Source organism: Aythya fuligula, chromosome Z (genome assembly GCF_009819795.1).
Source record: "Aythya fuligula isolate bAytFul2 chromosome Z, bAytFul2.pri, whole genome shotgun sequence".
Classification (NCBI taxonomy): Eukaryota; Metazoa; Chordata; class Aves; order Anseriformes; family Anatidae; genus Aythya; species Aythya fuligula.
Genome location: NC_045593.1, coordinates 48054780 through 48079541, shown reverse-complemented (window position 1 = coordinate 48079541; position 24762 = coordinate 48054780). Strand labels below are relative to the sequence as shown.

At 39.9% G+C, this 24762-nt stretch overlaps 1 protein-coding gene across 3 annotated transcripts in view; it reads right to left on the bottom strand.

The window, feature by feature from the left end:
* SPIN1 (spindlin 1) overlaps positions 1–24762 on the bottom strand; it is a 53620-nt gene that overhangs the window by 9399 nt on the left and 19459 nt on the right. For all 3 annotated transcript variants that reach the window (XM_032205597.1, XM_032205595.1, XM_032205596.1), the window contains exons 2-3: positions 11746–11967; positions 205–253 (exon numbers count right to left, since the gene is read on the bottom strand). In XM_032205597.1, coding sequence (XP_032061488.1) covers positions 205–253; positions 11746–11797 — 101 coding nt within the window. In that variant the 5' untranslated portion in view covers positions 11798–11967. The remainder of the gene's footprint in view (positions 1–204; positions 254–11745; positions 11968–24762) is intronic.

Sequence of the window (24762 nt, the reverse complement as noted above, 5' to 3'; positions counted from 1 at the left end):
ACAAGACAATTTCAAAGTAACATTGAAAATGCTGTTTAAAGCTCCATTAGTGGATTAGTCTTTCCTATGACCCTAAACACGCATACAGACTGAATACTATTCCATAAGATTTTCAGGAAAAAAACAGAACAATACAGATATATTTCTAGAACAAACCTTCAAGTTACTGACAGCTATGCTTTTGTAAAAATAATGACAACTTACTTGTGGGAAGTTCTTTTCTTCATCATGCTGGCAGAGACTCCTGCATGACCTACAACATAAATGATGACGAAATTATTGAAAAATAAAGCGTGTATACAGTGTCAAAGAAAGTGAGCTTACGTAAGAGTTTTCCTTTTAAGTGCCAGAATGTAAACTATCCAAACACTTCACGTTGTGATCGATCAATCAACTCCCACAATGGGAGAAAGATCTGCAGAAACAGACAAGGACTACAAGCTCATTAATTTTGGGGAATGAGCTAACCACAATAGATACAAAGAAAGCTGAATTTAACACAACAGGGACCTGAATTGTGTTTGTTCTAGAAGAAAGGCCACAACAGTTGAGATGATCAACTCCCTACAACAGTTAAGAGAATCAATTGACTGTGTAACTATTCATCTTTGTGTTAATGCAAATGAATGCCTTTCTGAGTTAGCCAGACCAGCACAAGGGAAGTATCCGTGTGGTTCAGCCTACAGAACATATAAAACAGCAATGAATGAAAAGCAGATTAACAAGCCTTTCATAATAACTAATACAGCAAAGATTCTGTTTGCAATTTCAGGCTGTTATGAGACTGAGTAACTAGAACAGCAATTAAATCACAGAATCATAGAATTGAAGGGGTCAGTAGGGACCTTGAAAGATCATCGCGTCCAACCCCGCTGCCAAAGCAGGTTCCTTAGAGCAGGCTGCCCAGGTAGGCGCCCAGACGGGCCTCAAGTATCTGCAGAGGAGACTCCACAGCCTCCCTGGGCAGCCTGTCCTAGTGCTCCATCACCCTCACTCTGAAGGAGTTCTTTCACATGTTGGTGCAGAACTTCCTGTGCTCCATCTTGTGGTTATTACCCCTTGTCCTGTCCCCACAAACCACTGAAAAGAGGTTGGCCAAATCCCTCTGTCTCCCACACCTCAGGTATTTATACACATAGAGGAGATCCCCTCTCAATCTTCTTTTCCCCAGCTTGAACAGACCCAGGCCTCTCAGCCTTTCCTCATAGGGAAGATGCTCCAGGCCCCGTATCATCTTTGTGGCCCTCCGCTGGACTCTTTCCAGGAGATCCCTGTCTTTTTTGTACCGGGGAGCCCAGAACTGGACACAGTACTCCAGGTGACGCCTGACCAGGGCAGAGTAGAACGGGAGGATCACCTCCCTTGACCTGCTGGCCACGCTCCTTTCAATGCACGCCAGGATCCCATTGGCCCTCTTGGCCACGAGGGCACAGTGTCGGCTCACGGTCAACCTGATCCACCAGGACCCCCAGGTCCTTCTCAGAGCTCCTCTCCATCAAGTTGTCCCCCAGTCTGTACCGATATGTGTGGCTGTTCCTTCCCACGTGCAGGACTCTACACTTGCTCTTATGAGCATCTTTATAAGAACTATTAACAGGAATTCAGAAACAGTAACAAAAGTGCAATTAGAAACTCAAGAGTAATTGAGACTTGACTACAACTAAACAAACTTTTTGACCATATCATTAGCTACCTCTTCTGTGTATGAGACGGACATGAATGATTTATACTTAATGTAACAAGATTGTTTATTAAAAATAAGGGAGTGTTTTGTTAAAAACAATTATTAAAAAATAAACCTGTTCTCACAATGGAACTTCATCATCAGAACAGGAATACACATTCATGTAGTACACTATCATAGACTCATGCATTGGTTTGGGTTGAAAGGGAGCTTAAAGACCATTCAGTTCCACCCCACCTGACATGGGCAATAACACCTACCTACCACTAGATCATGTTGCTGCTCAAAGCCCTATCCAACGTGACCTGGGACACTTCTAAAGATGGGGCATCCACTACTTTGCAGTACTCCAGGTGGGGTCTCACAAGAGCAGAGCACAGGGGGAGAATCACCTCTTTCATTCTGCTGGCTACGCAGCTTTTGATGCAGCCCAGGATGCAGGTGGCTTTCTGGGCTATAAGTGCATGTTGCTAGCTCATGTTGAGCTTTTCATCAACCAGCACCCCCAGGCCCTCAGGGCTGCTCCCAATCCATTTTCCACCCAGCCTGTGTTTACACTTGGGATTGCCCTGGCCCAGATGCAGGACCTTGCACTTGGCGTTCTTGAACTTCAAGAGGTTTGCATGTTCCAATTTCTTGATCCTGTCCAGGTCCCTCTGGATAGCATCCCTTCCCAATATGTTGGCTGCACCACTCAGCATGGTGTTGCCTGCAAACTGGCTGAGGGCACACTCAATCCCACTGTCCAAGTTACTGACAAAGATGCTACATGTTACATAAAACCATTCCTGATGCAGACCCCCAAGGGACACCACTCAAATCACTGGTCTCCACCTGGATACCGCATTATTGACTACAACTTTTCGGGTGCAGCAATCCAGACAATTTCTTATCCAGAGTGGTCCAACCATCAAATTCATGTCTCTTTACCATTTCAGAAAAAAGGATATTGTGTGGGACAATATGAAATGCTTTGCACAAGTCAGGTGGACAACATCAGTTGCCCCTCCCTTATCCAATGTCATAACTACATTGTAGAAGGCCACCGAATTTGTCAGGCATGATTTGTCCCCTTTGTGAAGTCATGCTGGCTGTCACCAGTCACCGCTGTTCCCCATGCACATTAGCATTGCTTCTAGGAGGCTATGCTTCATATGATCCTGTAGGTCACAGGAGGCGAGACTGGCTGGCCTGTAGTTTCCCAGGTCTTCTTTTCCCTTTTTAATGGTTTACATTTTCCTTTTTCCAGCTAGTGGGAGCTTCTCTGGACTGCCACAACTTCTCAAATATGATGGACAGTGACTTAGCAATTTAATCTATCAGTTCCCTCAGGCCCCTCAGATGCATCTCATTGGGATCAGGTCCAATGGACTTGTACACATTCAGGTTCTTTAGATGGTCTCAAACCTCATCTTCTACAGTGGGTGGGACTTTGTTCCCCCAGTCCCTGCCTATAGATTCTGGGATCAGGGAGGTGTGGTAAGAGCACTTGTCTGTGAAGACTGAGGCAAAAAAAGTTGAGTACTTCAACCTTCTCCATATCAACTGTATCCAGGCCTCTTGTTTTACTTTTCAGTGGGGGTAGTTTCTTTTATCTTCCTTTGTTATCCTATGTTCTTGAAGAAACTCTTGTTATTTTTTACTTGTCTAGCCAAGTTCAATGCCAGCTATGCCTTGGCTCCCGACACTCCTAAGCCATATATATGCCTATAATCTTCCCAAGATATTATCCCTATAATATTCCCAGGATACCTCTGGCTCCATTGCCAATGCATTTCACTTTTGTGTTTCAGTTTGGCTAAGGTGTCTTGACTTAGGCAAGCTGGTCTCCTGCCTTTCCTGCCCAACCTCCTGTTTTTAGAACTGAGAGCTCTTGTGCCCTCCAAAAAATGTCTTTTTTTTTTTTTTTTTTTTTAATTTCTTTATACACACAGCAGATGTAAGGGTGGTATGTGAGGGTGGTTGAAGTTACCTTACAGGATCAGGGCCTGCGAATGCATTGCTTCCTGTAGTTGAAAAAAACTCAACATCAACATCCTGCCCTTGATCAGGTGCCCTGTAGCAGACACTAAGCACAAAGTTTCCATTGTTGACTTGTTCTGATTTTCACCCATAAGCTCTTGACCTGTGCACACAAGTTCTTCAATGACAGTTCTCTCCCTGATCAATCAATCCATTTATTTTTCCATGGATGGCAACTCCCCAGTCTTTCCTTCCTTGTCTGTCCCCTCTGAACAGTTTGTAGCCATTGACTGCAGCACACCAGTTGTGTCATTCATCCCACCAGGTTTCCCTGATAGCAATCAAATCAATTTTCCAGCTGGACAGCAGCTATCAACCTCCTCCTCATGTTTGTTACTCATGTTGCATGCATTTTGCAGAATCGTAAAAAAAATATCCCAAGTTGGAAGGGACCCACACGGATCATCAACTCCTGGATCCCCAAAGAACCATCCAAAACCAAACCATATGTCTGGAAGCATTGTCCAATCACTTCCTGAACTCCAGCAGGCTTGGAGCTGTGACCTCTGCCCTGGGAAGCCTGTCCCAGTGCCCACCCCTCTCTGGGTGCAGAACGTTTCCCTAACCCCCATCCTGACCCTCCCCTGTCCCAGCTCCATGCTGTTCCCTTGGGTCCTGTCGCTGTCCCCAGAGAACAGAGCTCAGCGCCTGCCCTTCCACTCCCCTTGTGAGGGAGCTGCAGGCTGCCATGAGGCCTCCCCTCGGCCTGCTCTGCTCTGGGCTGGACAAACCTATGGACCTCAGCTGCTCCTCATATGTCTTGCCTTCTAGACCCTTCGCTATCTTTGCACACCTCCTTTAGAGGCTCTCTAATAGTTTTATGCCCTTCTTATACCGTGACACCCCAAACTGCACAGAGCACTTGAGGTGAGGCCGCACCAGCACAGAGCAGAGTGCGACAATCCATTCCCTTGAGAAGCTAGCAATACCATGCTTGATGAACCCCACCATACGGTTGGCCCTTTTAGCTGCCAGGGCACCCTGTCAACCCATGACCAACTTGCTGTCAGCTAGAACTCCCCCAGATCCCTTTCTGCAGACTCTCATCTCTCAGCCTGTACAGATAGCCAAGGTTGCCCTGTTCCAAGTGCATAATCTGGCACTTGCTCCAGCTGAGCTTCGTAAAGTTGGTGATTGTCCAGCACACTAATTTGTCAAGATCTCTCTGCAAGGCATCTCCACCCTCAAGGGTGTCAACAGCTCCTCCTAATTCATTACAAAAACATTAAAGGGGACTGTCCCTATAATTGAGCTCTTGGGAATCCCACCAGTGACGGGACACCAGTGTGATTTAACCTCATTAACCCCTTTAAGTCCAACCCATCAGTCACCTGTTCAGGCACTGTATTTTATATTTGTCTAGCTGTACACTGAACATTTTGTCCAGAAGGACTCTGAGTTATCCTGTGCTGGGATTGAGTGTCACTCCTGACTGCTCTAGTAGGTGCACTCTTTGACCCCATTACCTGCAAGTATGGAGTGTCATGGTTTAAAGGAGCATTCCCCAGGTTCATTATCTTTTCATTAGTTATTCTGCAGAGTGACTCTGCAGAAAACTTGCTTTCTGTCCTCAGCTCAAGGATTCTTGTGAACCTGTGCCTAAGAAGAGGGGCCCAAAACACTTCCCAAGGTGAAGAAAAAGAAATTTAGAGGTATACAAAAGTAAGAACCTCAAGGGAGAAGGTATGCAGACCACTGGGAACAGGCCTTTGCCATGCTCAGTAACTTACATTGTGAACTTATTTTTGATATGATCCATGCTCTACAGACAGATTTCTTCTCTCTTGATTTCACTTAGGTCAAAATTTTTTTGACTATGCATACACAATCTCCACATAAGTGAAAAGTATCAAACCAAGAAGTATTTATAATAAAAGTCTGCTAAGGTTTGAGAGGTGAGTTTTACTGTTTTTGCTGTCAGGTGAAGACAAAAACTTGACAGGTGCTGAAGAAACTTGTTTGTTCATGCAGTTAAAGCTCTAAACCAAAGCTAACTGACTGACCATTGCTCAGGTCCTCACACTAGTACTTTGAGATAGCCCTCTTCAGATAAATAGACAAGTTACATTTATATATAACAAACTTAGAAGAAAGTAAGATAACATGTATATGAAAATCCTAGAACAAACCCACGTTGGTATTGATTACAAGCCTGTTGGCAATAAACCACCTTTAGATTTTATGTTGGCTGAACTGATGTCTCAAAAAGACACGTTTATTTTAAAGACCTCTCAAATTAAACTAGTGAATTGTGTAGCACTTCACTCAGGTGAATCTCAAATTGTAGCAAGAGTTCACTGAATCATGAACATTTATCTCACCTACAGGACCTCTAGACAGGAAGATTGAACACCACAAAATCCTTACATTTAATATATTCTAGCCAAAGGCAGAATTATCTGAGAAATCATTCTGCCTAAATCTTTCTTTGTTCGAGCAAATAGTTCAGCAATAGGTTTTTTTTTTTTTTCATTGTGTTCAATGAAAAGTTCAACAAGCAAAGTTTTTTCATTGTGTTCAACAAAGTTCAACAGCATCCAGAGACACTCTGGAATTGTAGCTAGACTTCAACGTGAATGGAAAGTAAGTGCTCAAGATGTAAATAGTGCCACTTTATTATTTATCACTCTGGACAGCATCCAGGTTACTGCTAACAAGATATACTGAAGCAGTACATCAATAATCCATGTAATTTTAGTGAGGATTCTGAAAGAAAACGGGGGAAAAAACGTGCACAGCTCATGTAACAGAACAAAAACTCCATTTAACTGCACCATAAAGCACCTATATTGTCCATCTGTTCCAAAATGAATACTACCTGACCCATGTCAGGATTAAATGTGCATGTGTATACACACACACACATTTTAAGCAGCTGAAACAAAACAGCCTTTGAATGGCCTTCAAATAGATGCAAAAACATTTCTCTTAAGTGGTAAAATCCATCAGGACACATTCCCAGAAGAAATACTTAGAGATGTTGTTCCATTTTTCTTTTACTTACGGGAGTTAAAAAAAATTGAAGTAGTAAGATATTCTAAAACATTAAAAGATTTAAGTATTATGTATTAATTTTTTTTCACCGAAGATTAAAAGGAGAAATAAATTTTCACCATAAAAGATGCACAAGAAACTTATTTTCCTGTGACAAGCGAGGCAAAGGATTCTTCTTTCCCTATTTAGAATTACCAAGAGCTTGTAGATCTCTCTACAGAGCTATTCACTTGTAAATACATGTCATTTTAACGAATTACACCTATGAGATGTTACATTGATGTGTCTTTGATATAAAACATTTGAAAGCAAATTTAAAAAAATATTATCATTTAACATATGCATATATTGCTGATTTTCTCCTTCAGCTAATGATTGTGGAACATAAAGCAATAACCCAACCTACATAAATTCTCCCCAGATATGTGGTACTATCACAGCCACTTGATTAATCTAATTATGCTTCTATCACATTCTCTGTCAAGTGCCCGATTTGCAGCAGGAAGATTTTTTTAAATCCGTATTTAAAGGGCAATATCTTCACAAAAATCTTTCCAGAGAAAAAAAAAATCTGTGTACCAAGCATTTTAGGGTCAAGCAGTTTGGTCACAAGCAGTAATGTGACTTCAGAGAAGTTAACTATAATTAGAGAATACTAATTAACATGCTAACTAGAGGACATCCTATACATGTATACCACAAATGCCATTGACTGAATGGGTTTAAACTTTCTTTATCTCCTCTGTATTATGGAATGACAAGTTCTAACTAGAACACTCCATGATATGCTATATTTTACGTAACATTGAAAATGCTCTGTACGACTAAATTGCTCTGAACATAAAAATAAAAGAATAAGTTAACACTGAACAAAAATTAGAAGTAAATGGATTTGTTTTAAAGTTCTTTTTAACAAGCAGCAAAGACTCTAACTTTGGTGGATCTGAGAAAGGGGAAAATATTTATGGCTCAAGCTCTTACATGCTTAGTAATATGTATTTTTCCTAAAAGAAAGTGAACACAAACATAACTCCTAGTCAAGAGCAACAGAATTAAGCATTTAATTGTCACATGCTGTTGCATTAAGGAGTACTTTCATCAGAGTCAAACATTTGTATCAAAGCCCTGCCAAGGACTTAGCATTGAGAAAGTTTTGCAAAAGTTTAAAACATTGAATAAGCTGACACATAAAACAGGTTAGGAATTGCTGTTCATAAATACATTTACTGCACTAGCACTAACATACAATGATAGTGCTAGCAAAATGCTATCCCAGCTATTCCACACAGAAGTGAAGACACAAAGCTTACCAAGCAAGCATCCCTGCACTCTTGGAAGAGAAGGAGCACAGATCATCGACTGCCTCTAAGTCTCTTATCTCCTGCTTCTCCAGCTTTCTTCTCACTTTATCTAACAAATGCTAGCGCTAAACTCTTCTTCCCAATGCTAAGACTTTTTCCACACTTTCCTTTTTGAGTTTATATCCTAACCTTATCTGTTCCTCCCTGCTGGAGTGATGTTTGGCATAGTTTACAGAATCACAGAATCATCTAGGTTGGAAGAGATCTCCAAGATCACCGAGTCCAACTTCTGACATAACACTAACCAGTCCTCCACTAAACCATATCACCAAGCTCTACATCTAAATGTCTTTTAAAGACCTCCAGGGATGGTGACTCCACCATTTCCCTGGGCAACCCATTCCAATGCCTCACAACCCTTTCAGTGAAGAAGTTCTTCCTAATATCCAACCTAAACCTCCCCTGGCGCAACTTTAGCCCATTCCCCCTCGTTCTGTCACAAGGCACATGGGAGAACAGACCAACCCCCACCTTGCTACAGCCTCCATTAAGGTACCCATAGACAGCGATAAGGTCACCCCTGAATTTAGGTGGAGATTTGAGTACTGTAGTCATATATGTTTAGCATGTGCTTCATTAAGTTAATACCATGCAACCGCATGTATCAGTACAGACTGTGGGACGACTTGATGGAGAGGAGCTCTGAGGAGAAGGACCTGGGGGTCCTGGTGGATGACAGGTTGACCGTGAGCCGGCACTGTGCCCTCGTGGCCAAGATGGCCAATGGGATCCTGGCGTGCATTAAAAGGAGCATGGCCAGCAGGTCAAGGGAGGTGATCCTCCCCCTCTACTCTGCCCTGGTCAGGCCTCACCTGGAGTACTGTGTCCAGTTCTGGGCTCCCCGGTACAAAAAAGACAGGGATCTCCTGGAAAGAGTCCAGCGGAGGGCCACAAAGATGATACGGGGCCTGGAGTATCTTCCCTATGAGGAAAGGCTGAGAGGCCTGGGTCTGTTCAGCCTGGAGAAAGAAAGACTGAGAGGGGATCTCCTCTATGTGTATAAATACCTGAGGTGTGGGAGACAGAGGGATTTGGCCAACCTCTTTTCAGTGGTTTGTGGGGACAGGACAAGGGGCAATGGCCACAAGATGGAGCACAGGAAGTTCTGCACTAGAAGAAGAGGCAGTCATCATTTAGCCACTGTCACTTGACTTGTGCTTGACAGCTTCCTTTGCCAGAAACACTTAAAAAAGAAACAAACAAATTAAAAAATATATACAAAAAAAAATAAAAACAACTATCCTACTACAATTTTAATTTATATCACTTCCTGCCTTCAGAATCATTTTATAAATTCTGACAAACTCAATTATTGCTATTTTTCTTCCCAAAGGAAAATGTGATCAGTCTCAGTAAAATTTCTCCTGTAATAAGCCAGTGTTCTCTTTCCTGACTTTAAAATTAAGTATCTGCCTTTAAAATAAAATCTCATGCCTGATCATTGTTACAGAGTGGCCTATGCAGTCCCTCTAATGACAGCTGCCTGCTGTCCTACCTATCCATAATCAAGTAATAAATAACAAATAATTGCATCCCCACATTTGCTTCTCCAAAAGAAACACAGTCCATCAAATACGGTAAAAACCAAAAGCAACAATAGGAAAAAGGTCAGCAGCTGTCTGCTTCAAGAAAACAAAAGCCAGAGGCAATACACAAGCCTACACAGCAACTGTGCTAAGAGTTGAGGCTGACCAAATGCATATGACTTATGGGTTATATTTAAATAACAGTTCATCAAGTTACTAAAATTTAAGGACTTCTCAGTTAAGATTAGAAAATTTGATAATGAAAAAGATTTAAACAGTAAATGTTGTAATAAATGTTGTAAATGTAATAAATGTTGTAAATATTATAAAGCAAAAGGAGCAACTAAAGAAACAAGCGTAAATTTATTGATGATTTTGCATAGGGTAAACCACAATGAAATAATAATGGAAAGTGGAACCTTTCAAAAAAAGTTGAAAAATAAAATATATAAACAGTTGAAAGGATAAGTAGGAAGCAGTATTTTCTACAATAAATTTAAATAAAATTTCCTTTTTTTTTTTTAATAGATACTATCTAGCCATGCAATCATACTCTAAATATGTTTAATTTTATGACATTTCAAATCTGTACTGTAGTTTTATTGATAATTTTTATTGATAATAATAAAATATCACAATTGATTTATAGATAAAGTTTTTTTAAGGGAAATGTTAGAATTTTTGTGTCTGAATTTTTTGAACTTGGATGCAGTGATTCACTAATACTTACAAAGTCATCAGTACTAAAGTCAACCTTCAGTACAGAGGTTTTCCTTTTTTTTTCCTCCCACAAATACAATTCTCCTCCCACTGGTGTTCTGCTAGTGTCAAGAAGAAGGATAACTTATCAGCTGTCTGGATGAAAACTCACTGAAACAAGTGACTATGACTCTGCAATGGATCACTCCTTTGAAACTATTTATTAAAAAATATTTGCAGAAGTCATGTTTGAAACATTAATGGAAGCTAATCACATGTAAAAACAAAGTTACCAACACATTTCAGAGAAATTGTCCATCATCAGTTGCTTCAGCATGAAGCAATTAATTGGTAAAGTATCTGAAACCACCAGAATGGGCTACTTCTTGCATATTTTAAAAAGCTAACTGACCTTTTCCAGTGTGAGGTGATATTCATTTGGTTTACTGAGATTTTTAGAAAAGCACTGCTTCACAATGGTTGGTGTTAGATAATATGCTGCACCATGCATCTACAGTTTTTTCCTATGCAGGGCATTAGCGAGTTTCATTTCGGTATAAAATAGTAAGATACTTTACAGCATGAGATAAAAACTATTAATGCACTTCATAGCAGAAAACTGACTAAATATACAAAACAATTTACATTACTTAAATAAGTACTACTAAAAAGCAGATAATCGAACAGAAGAATGAACATTCACCTGTAACATTTTCATCCTCAAACACTGGTTTATAGAATTCTTAACTTGCAAATGGTAACTCCTAGGCCCTGTCCTGCATGCTAGTCCAGACAGAATGCACTGCTGAAGTAGGTAAGAGTCTAGCTTAGTTTCTGCAGGACCAAGCAGCAAAATACTGAACAATACTTGTTTACTCACTTGATGCTTTTGTTGCATCATTGCTGATAATCCTTACTTACCATCACTGGTAATCCTGATGATCCTATAGAGAACCCAAGACTGACTGAGATTTGCCAAGCTGCAAAACTTTAAATAAGCCCAACTGGTCATACAAGTCTGAATGCTAACTTGTGTTTTGCGTTTCTCTGAATTGCTTTTAAATACTTCTGACTAATCTTCAATTTAGATAACACACATCCTAGCAATAGTCTGTAATCTTTGAGATAAGCAAGAGAGGAATTTGCCCCTTAAAATGTCAATGTAATCCTATAAAAAGCTCATTTTGTTCCACTTCAGAATTTTATTTAACATACAGTTCTACTAAGACTTTGATATTATAGACCACTAAATACTTTTTATATACTGGTCTGTAACACTTAAATTAAAAAGACATAATTAAATTTATCAGCTTCTGTAACATGAGCTCTTTTAAGATGGAAATAACAACACCTTTATAAAAGGCAATAATACATTAAAAAAAAAAAATCTACAAAGTAAGAACAATTTTACGTCCTGAAAGCAAACAAACCAAAAAGGCAAACCAAAAAACAGGCTTACCTGCATCAGCTCTGGACCGCTGACCTGGTGATTTTCCAAATGGGGTCTTCATTCATCTGTGTTTAAGTGAGCAGCAAAGCTGCTGGACTAGGGTGAAAATCCAGTTCTTCCCAGATCCCAAGATACCTTCTTCTTATGAAATAAAACAGCTACTTATTAATCCACTATTCAATGAAAAAATTGTTCTTCAAATGTAGAAGATGCACTTTCAGTTATATTGCTCTGAAAAACAAAACAGGTGAAGTATAAGTAGTTTGATTTGAAGCTTCGTTAAAATAAGCATTAAAATAAAACAGTATTTTTTGATTTCATGCTCAATTGGAATTTCATTCATATTCTGTTATTCTGAACACACTGACCAAACAGGGGGCATGTAGGCCAGTAGACAGCAAAACAAACAATAAGGATGCTGCTTTTCCATCATATTCAGTCAAGTTCCGTATCAGATCAACATCAAGTACACACAACATACGAAAGTTTCTTTAAAACCACTTAGCTTAGCACAGGGAAGAACATCTACTAAGCGCAACTTCTTGTTTCAGGGTTTCTACATTCAGTAGGGTTGTGCTTCAGCTCTTGCTATTTCCATTTATTATAAATAAAACACACCCACATAGCAAAGTAACCTTTCCACATAAGGTTTAAAAAAGAAGTCTGCAGAAAAAAACTCTCGAGTTTTGAGGTATCAAAACCAGACTCCATTACTACAACTACCCAAGATCAACTAGCTGAACAAGTCATCGGTTCATAGAAGACCTACAGATATTCTTGGTGATTCTCTACTTCTAAAGTCACCCGAGTCCTAGAACATTCAGTCATTACATTCCTCTAGATGAAGGAGATAATTGAGGACAACTTTTTCCAGTCCTACTGAGGATTTAAGTTACAACAACTAGTAAACTCAAGTCACTTAAAGTGCCAAGTGATAACACAACCATTAGGTATACACAACACAGATTCATAAAAGGAAAGGCTTTTCTCACTGATTTGATAACATATAAGATCATCTGTTTAGTGGATGAAGCGAAGATGGTAGATGTAGTTTTTCCTGGATTTTTACAAAGGCATTTGATACTGTCCAGACGAATTCCATGAGGGACAAACTGTCCAACTGAAACGGGACAGGCACACACCACACTTGGTGTGGAACTGGCTAGACAGCAGATCTCAAAGGCTTTTAAGTGAATGGGACTACATCCTGCTGGTGGCCAGTCGCTAGCAGCGTCCCTGAGGGCTCTATTTTGGGCCAGTCCTGTTCAGCATTTCTGTCAGTGATCTGGATGGAGGAGTGGAATGCATCCTCAGTAAATTTGCTGGTGGTATGAAACTGGGAGGTGCTCTTGACTCCTGGGAAGGATGAGATGCCTTGCAGAGGGATCTAGATAGCACTGGGATCTAGAGCACTGGGCAATCAGCAATGGCATGAAGTTCAACAAATGTCAGGAAAACACTGGGTGCTGCACCTGGGATGGAGTGATGCCAGACACAGGCACAGACTGGAGGCAAACAGCTGCAGCAGCTCAGTAGAAAAGGACCTGGGAGTGCTGGTGACAGCAGGCTCAGCATGAGACATGTGCCCTGCCAGCCAAGCAGGGAAACCACATTTTGGGGTGCATTAATGCAGCAGAGTCAGTTGGTGAAAAATGGTGATTTTCCTGTTACATTTAGCATTGGTACAGCCTCATGTTGAACATTGCATGCAGTTCTAGGCTCCACAACATAAAAGGACGTTAAGGTACATGAAAGATCTCAGAGAAGGCAACAAAGCTGGTAAAAGGGATAGAAGGCATATCCTGTGTAGGAGGCTGAGGACACTATGTCTCAAAAAGAGAAGGCCAAAAAGCAACCTCGTGGCTCTCTCCAACTCCCTGAGGAAGGGGAGGGCAGAGGGAGGTGCCAGCCTCTGCTTCCTGGGAACCCGTGGCAGGACGCATGGGAATGGCACAAAGCTGTGCCAGGGGAGGTTCAGACTGGACAGCACGAAAAAAATCTGTACCGTGAGGGTGGTCAAACACTGGAACAGGCTTCCTAGGGAGGTGGCTGATTCCTCAAGCCTGTCAGCGTTCAAGAGGCATTTGGATATACAACAGATAACATATATATATATATATATATATATGTATATATATATATGACCCGCGCCTGTCCACAGTTAAGAGACACTTAGGTAATACTCTCAATTATGCGTTTTAAATTTGGGTTGTATGCAGTTAAGACAGCAGGTTATGTCAGACCATCCTTTTTAGCTCCTTTTCCTGAAGAAATGTCATTGCTGTAATCATGTTCTCTGTAATCTGTTAAACAAAAGATGGCTTTCCCCCTTTTATTTCTGTTTTGCAGCCTGCTGTCAGTTTTGATACACACGTTAAAACAAAAGAATACCCTTAACCACTGACCAAGCTGAGAGAAAAGGTGTATCTTATGCTTGTGCCTTACTGAGTAAGGGAAGAGACAAGGACATGCCTTCAGCTATGGTCCAAGTGTTACGCAAAATGAGCAAATTTACATCTAACAGCATTTGCCAATTCTTCCATGAATAACATTCATTAATTTCTAGGCATGTTGGAGTATTACAGAGGAATACTCCTAGGAAAAAAGAGCAGAGAGACAAAACTGTTTACCAATTTCTCATTTTTCTATTTTAAGCAAGGATTTGGTAATCAGCAGAGTTTTTAGAAAGATCAGTGTTTAGAAGAATTAACTTAAACATTCAGTCAGGAACTTGTACAAATTTGTGAAATGAAAGTTCAACATTCTTTTAAAGCAGCATATGATTTTTTTCCACATTTCACCTCCTCTCAAAATCTACCACTGTATACACAACAATGCTGAAGGATACCACGGCAACAACACTGGAAGTTTAAACAGCACTTGAAGATGCAAGAGGAAGCAATTGGTTTAACCACTTTACTAGGACACAGGATGAAGATAATTTTTCCTCACCAAACTCAAAAATACTTTATGCTAGATCAAAATACTTTAACACAGAAATATTCCTGATTATGAAAACAAACGAATTCACAGCAGCGTTCTCACATGCTGCCATACCGAGTCTCACAGCCTCTGTGTACCCAGATAAGAGAAATCCATTTTTCCTACAGTCCAGAGAGAATCAGCTGCAATCTAGTATACTTCTCTATTTTTAATAAAAATGAAATAAAATGTGTTTTTCTAAAGGTTGCATTATGAATTCAATTTGTCTTAGCTTTACTCTGACAGTTGTGAAGACCAACTAAGAAGGCTGTTCAAAATAAGGAGTGCTAAGACCAGGTTAGAATAGTACAATCATACTAACAGAATAGGGAGGAAGATGCGTTAGGACTGAAAAAATAGAGCTACGTTAAAGCTGTATTTTTTCCACCATAAAGGTAAAAAGAAAGAAAAAACAGCATGCATACAGACTACACAGCTTTTCCTGTAAGGCAGTTTAACCACCCTCTATAACCTTTTCATTATTTAGAAAAAATTAAACACACATATGAGCTTTTAACTCTACAGAATTAATATAATCACTTAAAATCATACTCTACCTTAACTTTCAGTTCATGTTCACGTTTATTTTTCCATTAAATTACACATATTTCACTGCAGCACATAGCAAAAAATGTTTACTGCATTCTACTGAAAGCTTCAGGACCCTGCTGTTGCCATGGAAGAGGGACGTTAGGTAGCACAACATCATAGCTGTGATAATCAACACAAATGGCACTGAAAACACAGCCTTAGATGCTTCTAACCTTTAACCACCATGAACACAGGTGGAAACTTTTTGTTCAAGTATTGGCAGACTCGCTGAGGCACTGCTTCAGTCAAGGAGGAAGCGTTTGGAAGGAGGCAGAGGGTAGTAGCACATGTTGCTTGTATAACTTAAGACACAGAACTGTAAATTCAAAATATACACCTCCGATATTAACTACAGGCTTCTGCCTTCTAAGGTCTGTTACAGCTTCAAGAGCTGCCAGTGAGCAGGCCTTCTGGCACCACCTAGCGGGCTCTTAACACTTGCTCGCAGCTCCCTCTAAACCTGCACTGACAGTCTGTTCAGCGAAGGATCAGTCTTGCATGTCCCGAGACCACTTCGTGAAAGGAGACATTCTGAAATTAAGTCTGTCAGCTGAAGAGATGTCTTGCTAAGTAACATTTTGATCTGTGCAACTCGGCTCGGAGCTGCTGGTATACACTGCAACTGGAGTAGAACCATGGTTTCAGCACAAGCTACTGGGATGACGCAGGCATCTCAACACAGACTCCTTACATTTTACCACAGGAACAAAAAGGATGATTGCATTCAAGTCTTCTGCACACACACCCTCCCCTAAGCAGGATCTTAATGTTAGAATATCCCCTAAATAACTGGGAGGATAAAAATACATGACTACTTTCAGTTAGTGTTACTTAAAAACAAACAAAAACCAGAAAAACAAAAGCTTTCCCATGCTGTGAGAATTCAACCATTCAAATTACAAGTCTGCTTTGAAGTATAAGTAACCTACAGACTCATCAGCAAATTAGTTATTAAAAACTTTACTTCCTATCACTAAGGCTTCATAGAAGTATTAACAGCTGAGAAAAAAAAGATAAGAGTACATGAACCTGTAAACACAAAGGTGATTTACAGTTGACAATGATGAAGAGCAATACATTTCAACTCTGGATCTATCAACAGACAGACTCCAAATCAAGTGTTTCCCTTCCCTCAATATCCTATACAGTTTTTCTTCTACCCATAGGTGTGTTATTCATCTAGAATTGTACAAAAACAAATAGCACTGGCATATGACTCTGTGTATATATACAAACAAAAATAAACAAATACACACTTAAGAAATAAAATTATTTTCTATCTACAATGCTACATTGATGCAACTGCAGATTATTCAACAGAAGACCGACAACCTGAAACTTGTGCAAATTACTTTTTGTTGATAGGGTGCCTCTACATGTGACTTCTAGGGAGAAAGGGACTGTAAACAATATACCATTTCTGCTAAAGGGAAAGAAACACTACTGTTTTTGTTTGTTTGTTTTCTTAAGTATCTTCATATTCATAAAGCAAAGAAAAAGTAATATGATGATTTTATTAAAGGCTAGCACAATAAAATGTTCCACTAACATAACAGAAAAAAATATACAATTATTTTGGACCTGAAAAAATTGTTTTAACCTTTCAGCAAACTCCTGTACTTTGTGTCCACTGCAAGAGACAGCACACTGCAGTTTTTGATTATAAATACCTTTTTATTAGCATAAACAAATGGAAAGATTAGATAAAAATTTTAACATAACAAAGAAAAAGTGGACAGTTTGTAAATTCTGGAGACAAAAACTTCCCAATATAGCACAGAACCAGAGAAACTGAGATCATTTAGGAATTGTAGAAAAACAAAAAAAAGTAGAAAAACTATAAGCAGTATATTAATTTGACAATTATCCCAATACTCCCCCCACAGGTATTACTGACAACTCCAAATGATTTAGAACAAGACAGGTAGACTTCTAAGATTAGTATGCTTTGTAAAGCTATCTCAGGCAACTATTTGAACAAGTTTTGTCTAAGCCAGCTTTCAAGCACAGGTCTTTACTGTAGCTTTACTGAAATTAAAAACGGTATTTTGGGTGAAACCTGGAGTTTTTTGTTTTGAAGTACAGCAGGGAACTTATGTATTAGTATAATTTTGCAACAACACATACAAATGGTAGCTCTCGAAGACTGCATTTAAAGGTCTTACACAGAAAATAAAAAATAAAAAATCCTCCAAGTACCATTTCCAGTGTTTCCTGTCTCTACCTGTTTTTTCCCTTGAATTACCAAGATGTAGCTGTTACTGCAGTAACAGAATAATTTTTTCTCTATTTCCACTCAATTTTCATCATAATGTATACTATTAAAACACTTGGTCTCCCTTACTTCATCCAACTTAGCATTTAAGAGCTCTTATTTTTGCAACAGATTTAATTTAAAACAAACTCAGATGGAGTACATAATTCAGCCACTCTGTAGAGGCATCAGGATGAACTTCATTAGATCCAGTAGTACAAACTGGTATTGTAAATAATTTTGGTATTTTAAATTTCAGGGGCTCAGTGATCACCCTTCTAATATCAAAATACCATCTCACAAGACTAACTTTGAGAACTTTCATACTACAGTTCAAAACTGTACTAAAAATGTTGGTGCAGAAAGCATAAGAGCATAGGATTCTCACCCTGCATCATTATAATGCACCTATTTCTGGCTTTAAAGGATTGTTACAGGTTAAATGCTAAAAATATGTTATTTCCTCTGAAACCTTACAGAATAATTTTTAGCCTAGTTTGCATTACCCTTACGCTTACAGAAATAGATGCTGCAGGCGATGAAAGGTACAGAAGTTGTTAAGCATGTTCCTGTCTGCATTACAGCACCCACCTCTTAATATTCTACAACACAAGAAAACAAATAGGATTTTTCAGTTTCTATGGAAAAACACCAAACAAACCAACAAACGAACAAACACAGGGTGATCGTATCCAATTCTTCCATCCTGGACAACTGCTATAAATTATAGGAAGTATATACCATATGCAATTCAAGGACCAAGACTGGCTGTATTTTGCTGGCATCTGTCCCTTGAAAAGCTGTATGTTACTTGGAGAGAGAATGGTTCAGGAAATTAGTTCTTCTAAGCACCCTATAACAAAGGGCAGGGTATTTAAGACAGTCACAGAAGTATACATTGCAGTTGTAAAACAAAATATCCATATGTGAAAGGCAAATATAAAATGCAAGACATTCAAATGTTTTCCCAAGAACGTGGGATGAATCTGACTAGTGCCACACCCGTGAAATTGCTTCCTTCAGCACTGTTTCTAGAAAGCTATAATGGTTAAAGTCTCTCCAGATATTAAAAGCTACTGTTTTATTAAAAGCTACTGTTTTGAAAGCTTAGGTATCTAGAACTCAACTCTCGCTTTGTAGGAGTTCAAGTTCAGGAGTTCAAAGATAGCAAAGTGGCAATTTTTAGAGCTTATCTAAACCCTACCACAATCGGGAGTATTTTAGACTTCCCTGTCATCTACAAATTACAGCAATGTCATCTCATCCTCATGTGACTGGCTTGATATGGTATGTTAACCTTAACAATAAAAAAAATCTACATCCAACATGAATGTAGGATTCTGGCTTAAAAATGCAAGAGCTTCTAAAAGTGATATACAATAGTTGTAGTTCCAAGGGGTTTGCACGAAATGCACTGCATTTATACATATCAAAGATTTCATTGAGTGGGTCACGAGTAAAACCAGTGAATATTAAGCTTGTCAAACAATTTGTCCTGAGATGACGCGACTAGCAGGTGAGCTGTCTGTCACAGCCTTATGGCTACATGCACATCTGTCCAGTGAAAACACACATGTACCTCAGATCCATTTAACATTTTTTTTAAAAAAAAACAAACAAAACAAAAAAAAACAGTCCAGACCTAGTACAGATAGATAGCTAAAATTAGTCAACATTTAGGCACATGAGCCCAGCATGCACTGTAGTACTACTGCACGTGAACTTCACATTATTTCTTTCCCTTTTTCTCAGTATTCCAGAGGATGGCAAAGCTGGTAAAAGGTCTGGAAGGGATGTTGCATGAGGAGAGGCTGAGGACACTTGGGTTGTCCATTCTGGAGAAGAGGCAGCGGCCAAGAGGTGACCTCAAAGTCCCTCTGCAACAACCTGAGGAGGGGAATTGCAGAGGGAGGTGCCAGCCTCTGCTACCTGGGAACCCATGGCAGGACGTATGGGAATGGCACAAGGCTGTGCCAGGGGAGGTTCAGACTGGACAGCACGAAAAAAATCTGTACCGTGAGGGTGGTCAAACACTGGAACAGGCTTCCTAGGGAGGTGGCTGATTCCTCAAGCCTGTCAGCGTTCAAGAGGCATTTGGATATACAACAGACATGAATAACATACTTTAACTTCTGGTTAGCTCTGCAGAGGTCTGACTGTTGGACTGCATGGTCTTTGAAGGTCCCTTCCAAATGAAGGATTTTATTCCTTTGCACACACTTTTATGTGGATGACTGAATATTTTAAAACATTCAGTCATGTGTTCAAGTAGGCTTATGTACGTTTGAACACATCACAAGAGAACTGGTATTTACCTTTAACGTTACCAAGTTTTAGGTTGTACCAGCTTGAATTTTCTGTCTTCAGTGGGGGAGTAAAAAGCCTTTAGAACAAATTGTCCAGAGGTTCTTAGCAAACAAAAGCAGAAATTGAAGCTTGATCCATCAAAGAAATGCCTAGAAGCATCTGAAAAATCACAAAATTGTTTGTGTTGGGAAGAACCTGAAAGATCATCTAGATATTTTTGATGTGGCCCAGGATACAATTGGCCTTCTGGGCTGCAAGCACACATTCCCAGCTCCTATGCAATTTTTCATCCACCAGTACCTCCCAAAAGCCAACTCTGCAGGGCTGCTTGCAATCCATTCATCACCCAATCTGTATTGACACTGGGGATTGCGCTGGCTCGGGTGCAGGACCCTGGACTTGGCTGTGTTGAACTGCATGAGTATTGCACAGGCCTGCCAAGGTTCCTCTGGATGACATCATCTTAAGTTTCCTATATATAAAGTCCAGTAAGAATTTCAGTGTAATGTGAAAAAAGTCCTATTTATTAAACCTCCAATCTCTGTTCAAAGTAGTTCAAGATACCACTGTGCAGGAAGCTTTAGCGTGCAGTTATGAAAATGAAACCCTGCTTTCTATGTCTACAGAGCTAGGAGGTCAATGCTTAACAAAACAAGCCTTGCCATTATGAGTTTTCTACTCTAGCATGAAGTTAACATCAGAGGATAAAGGATTAAGCATAGAATTTATTAGAATTTACTATAATTTTAAGAGGTAACTTGTTAACAGGGCAGTTTAGAAAAACACCTTTATATTCATGCTGACTTTATAATGGTCAAAGGACTACTTTTAGAAAGCACTATAACTGGACATTCAGAACAAAGCAGTGTCAGAATTAGCAGTTACCCTAGACAGACTGCCACCCAGAAGTTACGGAATAGAATTGGATGTCTCTGCTACCTAACACAGAAAGATTCTTAACTCATCGTGTTCTCAAGCAGAACCTTGATGTTTACGTATGTGTCATCTACACATTATGCAGCATCAAAATTTAATTACAAAATAACTACAAGTGAAAATTTTGACACCAATATCATTGGACATAAGTTTTAGGTTTAAACTTCTGACTTGGGTCACATATCAGTCATTTTATGTGTTTAATTGCCTGATGCTACTACAGATTCTCTTAGGAGTAAGATCTGTTAAACTGAAGTGAAAGTGGGAAGTAGAACCCCAGGACATTTTCAATCAAAGAAAACTGATAAAGCTATTTGCTTTACAACATATAAAGTTACGTAATAACTGCAACATGAACAATTGTGGCCTTCACTACTAAAACTCCAAGATAAACATTTTACTTACTTTCATATTTCACAGTAATGAAGAAAATGCTCAAATAACATCCAAGCTAAACACACAGACAAGAAGCAGCACACAGTATTTGTGTACTTGTGAAATATCTGTGGAAGTATTTGAACCTCATCTATGAAGTTCAAAAAAGAAAACAAGCCTGGACACACCTACATTAAATTTGACTTTTTTTGGTGTACAAAACATTGTTTGATAAATGTGTAAAGCGCAATTCTTATTCTACAGAAGATTATGGAAAAATTTCCCGTTACTCTACATTGCTAAATCAATACAATTCCTCCCCTCCCCCCCCCCGCCCCCCAGTAGGATTCCTGGTACTTGCTACAACACATTGCTTTTAATATTTGTTTAATTCTTACTTAATAGCAAAGTCTTGCACCCATTAGATTTGCTTCACTCTAGCATCACAGAATCACATAATATCCTGAGCTGGAAAGGACGCACAAGGTCTTTGAGTTCAACTCCTGGCTCCACACAGGACCACATAAAAACCAAACCATGCATCTGAGAGCAGTGTCCAAGCGTCTCCTGACCTTCACCAGCTCAGTGCTGTGACCACTGCCCTGGGCAGCCTGTCCCGGTGCCCTACCACCCTCTGGGTGCAGACCATTTCCCTACCCCAGCCTGACCCTCCCCTGTCCCAGCTCCATGCCGTTCCCTCGGGTCCTGTCTCTGTCTCCAGAGAGCAGAGCTCAGCGCCTGCCCCTCCGCTCCCCTTGTGAGGGAGCTGCAGGCCGCCATGAGGCCTCCCCTCAGCCTGCTCTGCTCGGGGCTGAGCAAACCTATGGACCTCAGCTGCTATGTACATGTCTTGCCCTGTACACCCTTCACCATCTTCGCAGCCCTCCTTTAGATACTCTCTAATAGTTTTATGTCCTTCTCATACTGTGGCACCCCAAACTTCGCACAAGTACTTGAGGTAAGGGCAGAGTGGAACAGACACCACTCATTATAATGTTATAAAAAGATTAAAGGAGATTGGCCCTAAAATGGAGCCCCATTTTACTGTGGAACCCCAATAGTGACTGGCTACCAGACTGATGTAATCCCACTTACAGTAACCCTAAGTCCAACAAATCGCCCAGCTGTGCACTTCAGTTCTGTACTTCTCTGAACACAAAAATACAGCTAATTTTTGCCATGTTCTCTAGAGCTATGCTCCTCTCACAGTTCACAGTATTTTCAGTACAATGATAACGCTGTTTGAGATGTGAGATAAGCCCTAATGATTGCATAACAGAAAGGCCTGTTAATACTGTATAGGTACAATGAAGCACTTCTATTGAAAGTATCAGGTTAAGAAGTCTCTGCCACTGTCAGCACCCACCTCGCCTGGCTCTCCGCATTCATTACGCATCAGTTATCCTTCCAGATTGCCTAGGTCTCTTTATCTGTCAAAAACATGTTGTTGCACTATAGTTTCTAAAGCTACCACTCCAAGCGTGTTCAATGCAAGCAAAACAAGCTTTTCACTCCTTTTTAAACATGGTTTAAAGACCTTACTTCCCAAGCACTGCCTTACACCCTCTTCCTGTATTATTCCCTACAGATTCCACTCTTCCCTGCATATACTGATATATTTATATATTTGCACACACACACACACAAATTTTTTTTACATAGTTCCTCACACCAATACTCTCGGAATCACTGCAGCATTTTTTTCTGTCTAAGCCTATTCGTAAAGCTGGTTATAATACATGCTTGCCTGGGGTTTAGGTTTTCTCAGTGAGGGCTACTTGTCACAAATAACTTTTAGCCATCACCCCTGAGAAAACCTGCATTTCAGTCAAAAACAAATCTATTAAAATAAAAACACACAAAGCAGAACAGAGAATACAAACAGACAAAGCCTCTCTGGTCTTCAGCAGCACAACAAATGCCACATTCCCAAATTATGGTCACAATCCTACCCAGCCCACACAATGCTGGATAGAAAGAAAACATATGTAAGAACTTAGAGAGAGCTCTGTTGCCAAACCCCAGTAGGTCACTGCTAAATATGCATGAACAGGAATTGCTCACTGTTTAATTGTTCAGAGTTGATGTTCTTCATTACTACTTCACTATTTTTTCATTAGTAATAACACCATGTCCTTATCAAAGACATATATATACACATATACACACACTCTTGAATAATTCTGTTACACCTCTCTTATTTAAAAGGTCAAATAAGATCCAGAAGGCTACAGTTTCTCCAGGGAAAAAAAATATTTTTCTTTGTTATATCATCATGAAGACAAAGAAGCAATTTTGGTTGAAACTTTCTTAGAAGTTCAGTTAGTTTAATGCATACATCTAGCATTAAAAGGAGCAAACTTTAATGGTCCATCTTGGGCAAACAAAAGCAATTCCAAACGAACACTTCCAAATTTAAACACAAAGCAGCTTCCAGCATAAACAGAATTGCAGTACCACAAAATTCTATATAGCTTCTGTAGCATCACTTACCAACCACAGTACCATCCTGCCAGCATGCCATGTTAATTCCAAAATGCAGTAAGTGAAAACAATTTTAAATCTCTAATCTTACACCAACCAGTTCTGACCAACTGCTGAATACTGGTCTTTCCATCTTTTCGTTAGAGAAAACATGTTTCTGCAAAGTTTTCAAATCAGATTCTCCTCCCTCTTTTCACCCATTGAAGTATCAGTTACAATTGTTGTGGTTTAACCCGCCGGCAGCTAAACACCACACAGCTGTTCACTCACCCTCCTCCCTCCCTCTCTGGGATGGGAAAGAGAAATGGGAAAGTGAAGCCTGTGGGTTGAGATAAAGACAGTTCATTAAGACAGAAAAATAACAATAATGATGATAACAGTACTAGTAACAATAGTGTGTACGAAACAAGTGATGCACAATGCAATTGCTCACCACCTGCTGACCGATGCCCAGCCTATCCCCGAGCAGTCCGGCCTCCCCATTCCTATCTATTGCTCAGCATGACCCCATATGGTATGGAATACCCCTTTGGCCAGTTTGGGTCACCTGTCCTGGGTCTGTCCCCTCCCAGCTCTTGCTGCACCCCCAGCCTGCCCGCTGGCAGGACAGTGAGAAGCTGAGACGTCCTTGGCTTGGTGTAAGCACTGCTCTGCAACAATTAAAACATCAGCATGTTATCAGCACTCTTCTCATCCTAATCCAAAAACATAGCACCCTATCAGCTACCAGGAGGAAAATTAGCTCTGTCCTAACGGAAACCAGGACAATTCACAATGTCACCCGCATTCATAAATTGTTTGTATAACAGAAGTTCTGTTAATTCTTCTCTTCCGTTCATTCAGCTCTTAAGTCACACTCATTGCAGTGTATCATAATAACGAACCTTAAGTGAATCTTAATAATGAACCGCATTTGTCCAAAAACTTAACCTGATACTTGACAAGTCATAGATCACTTTCAGTTAAATATTGAAGAGTTTTAAGCCATGCTACTGCACGATGCAGGACACATGCAAGCAGTTACACATATTCTCTTAAAGTTATAGAAGAATAGGCGTATATATAAGCTTTCAAAATAGTATTCGAAAAAATAGTTA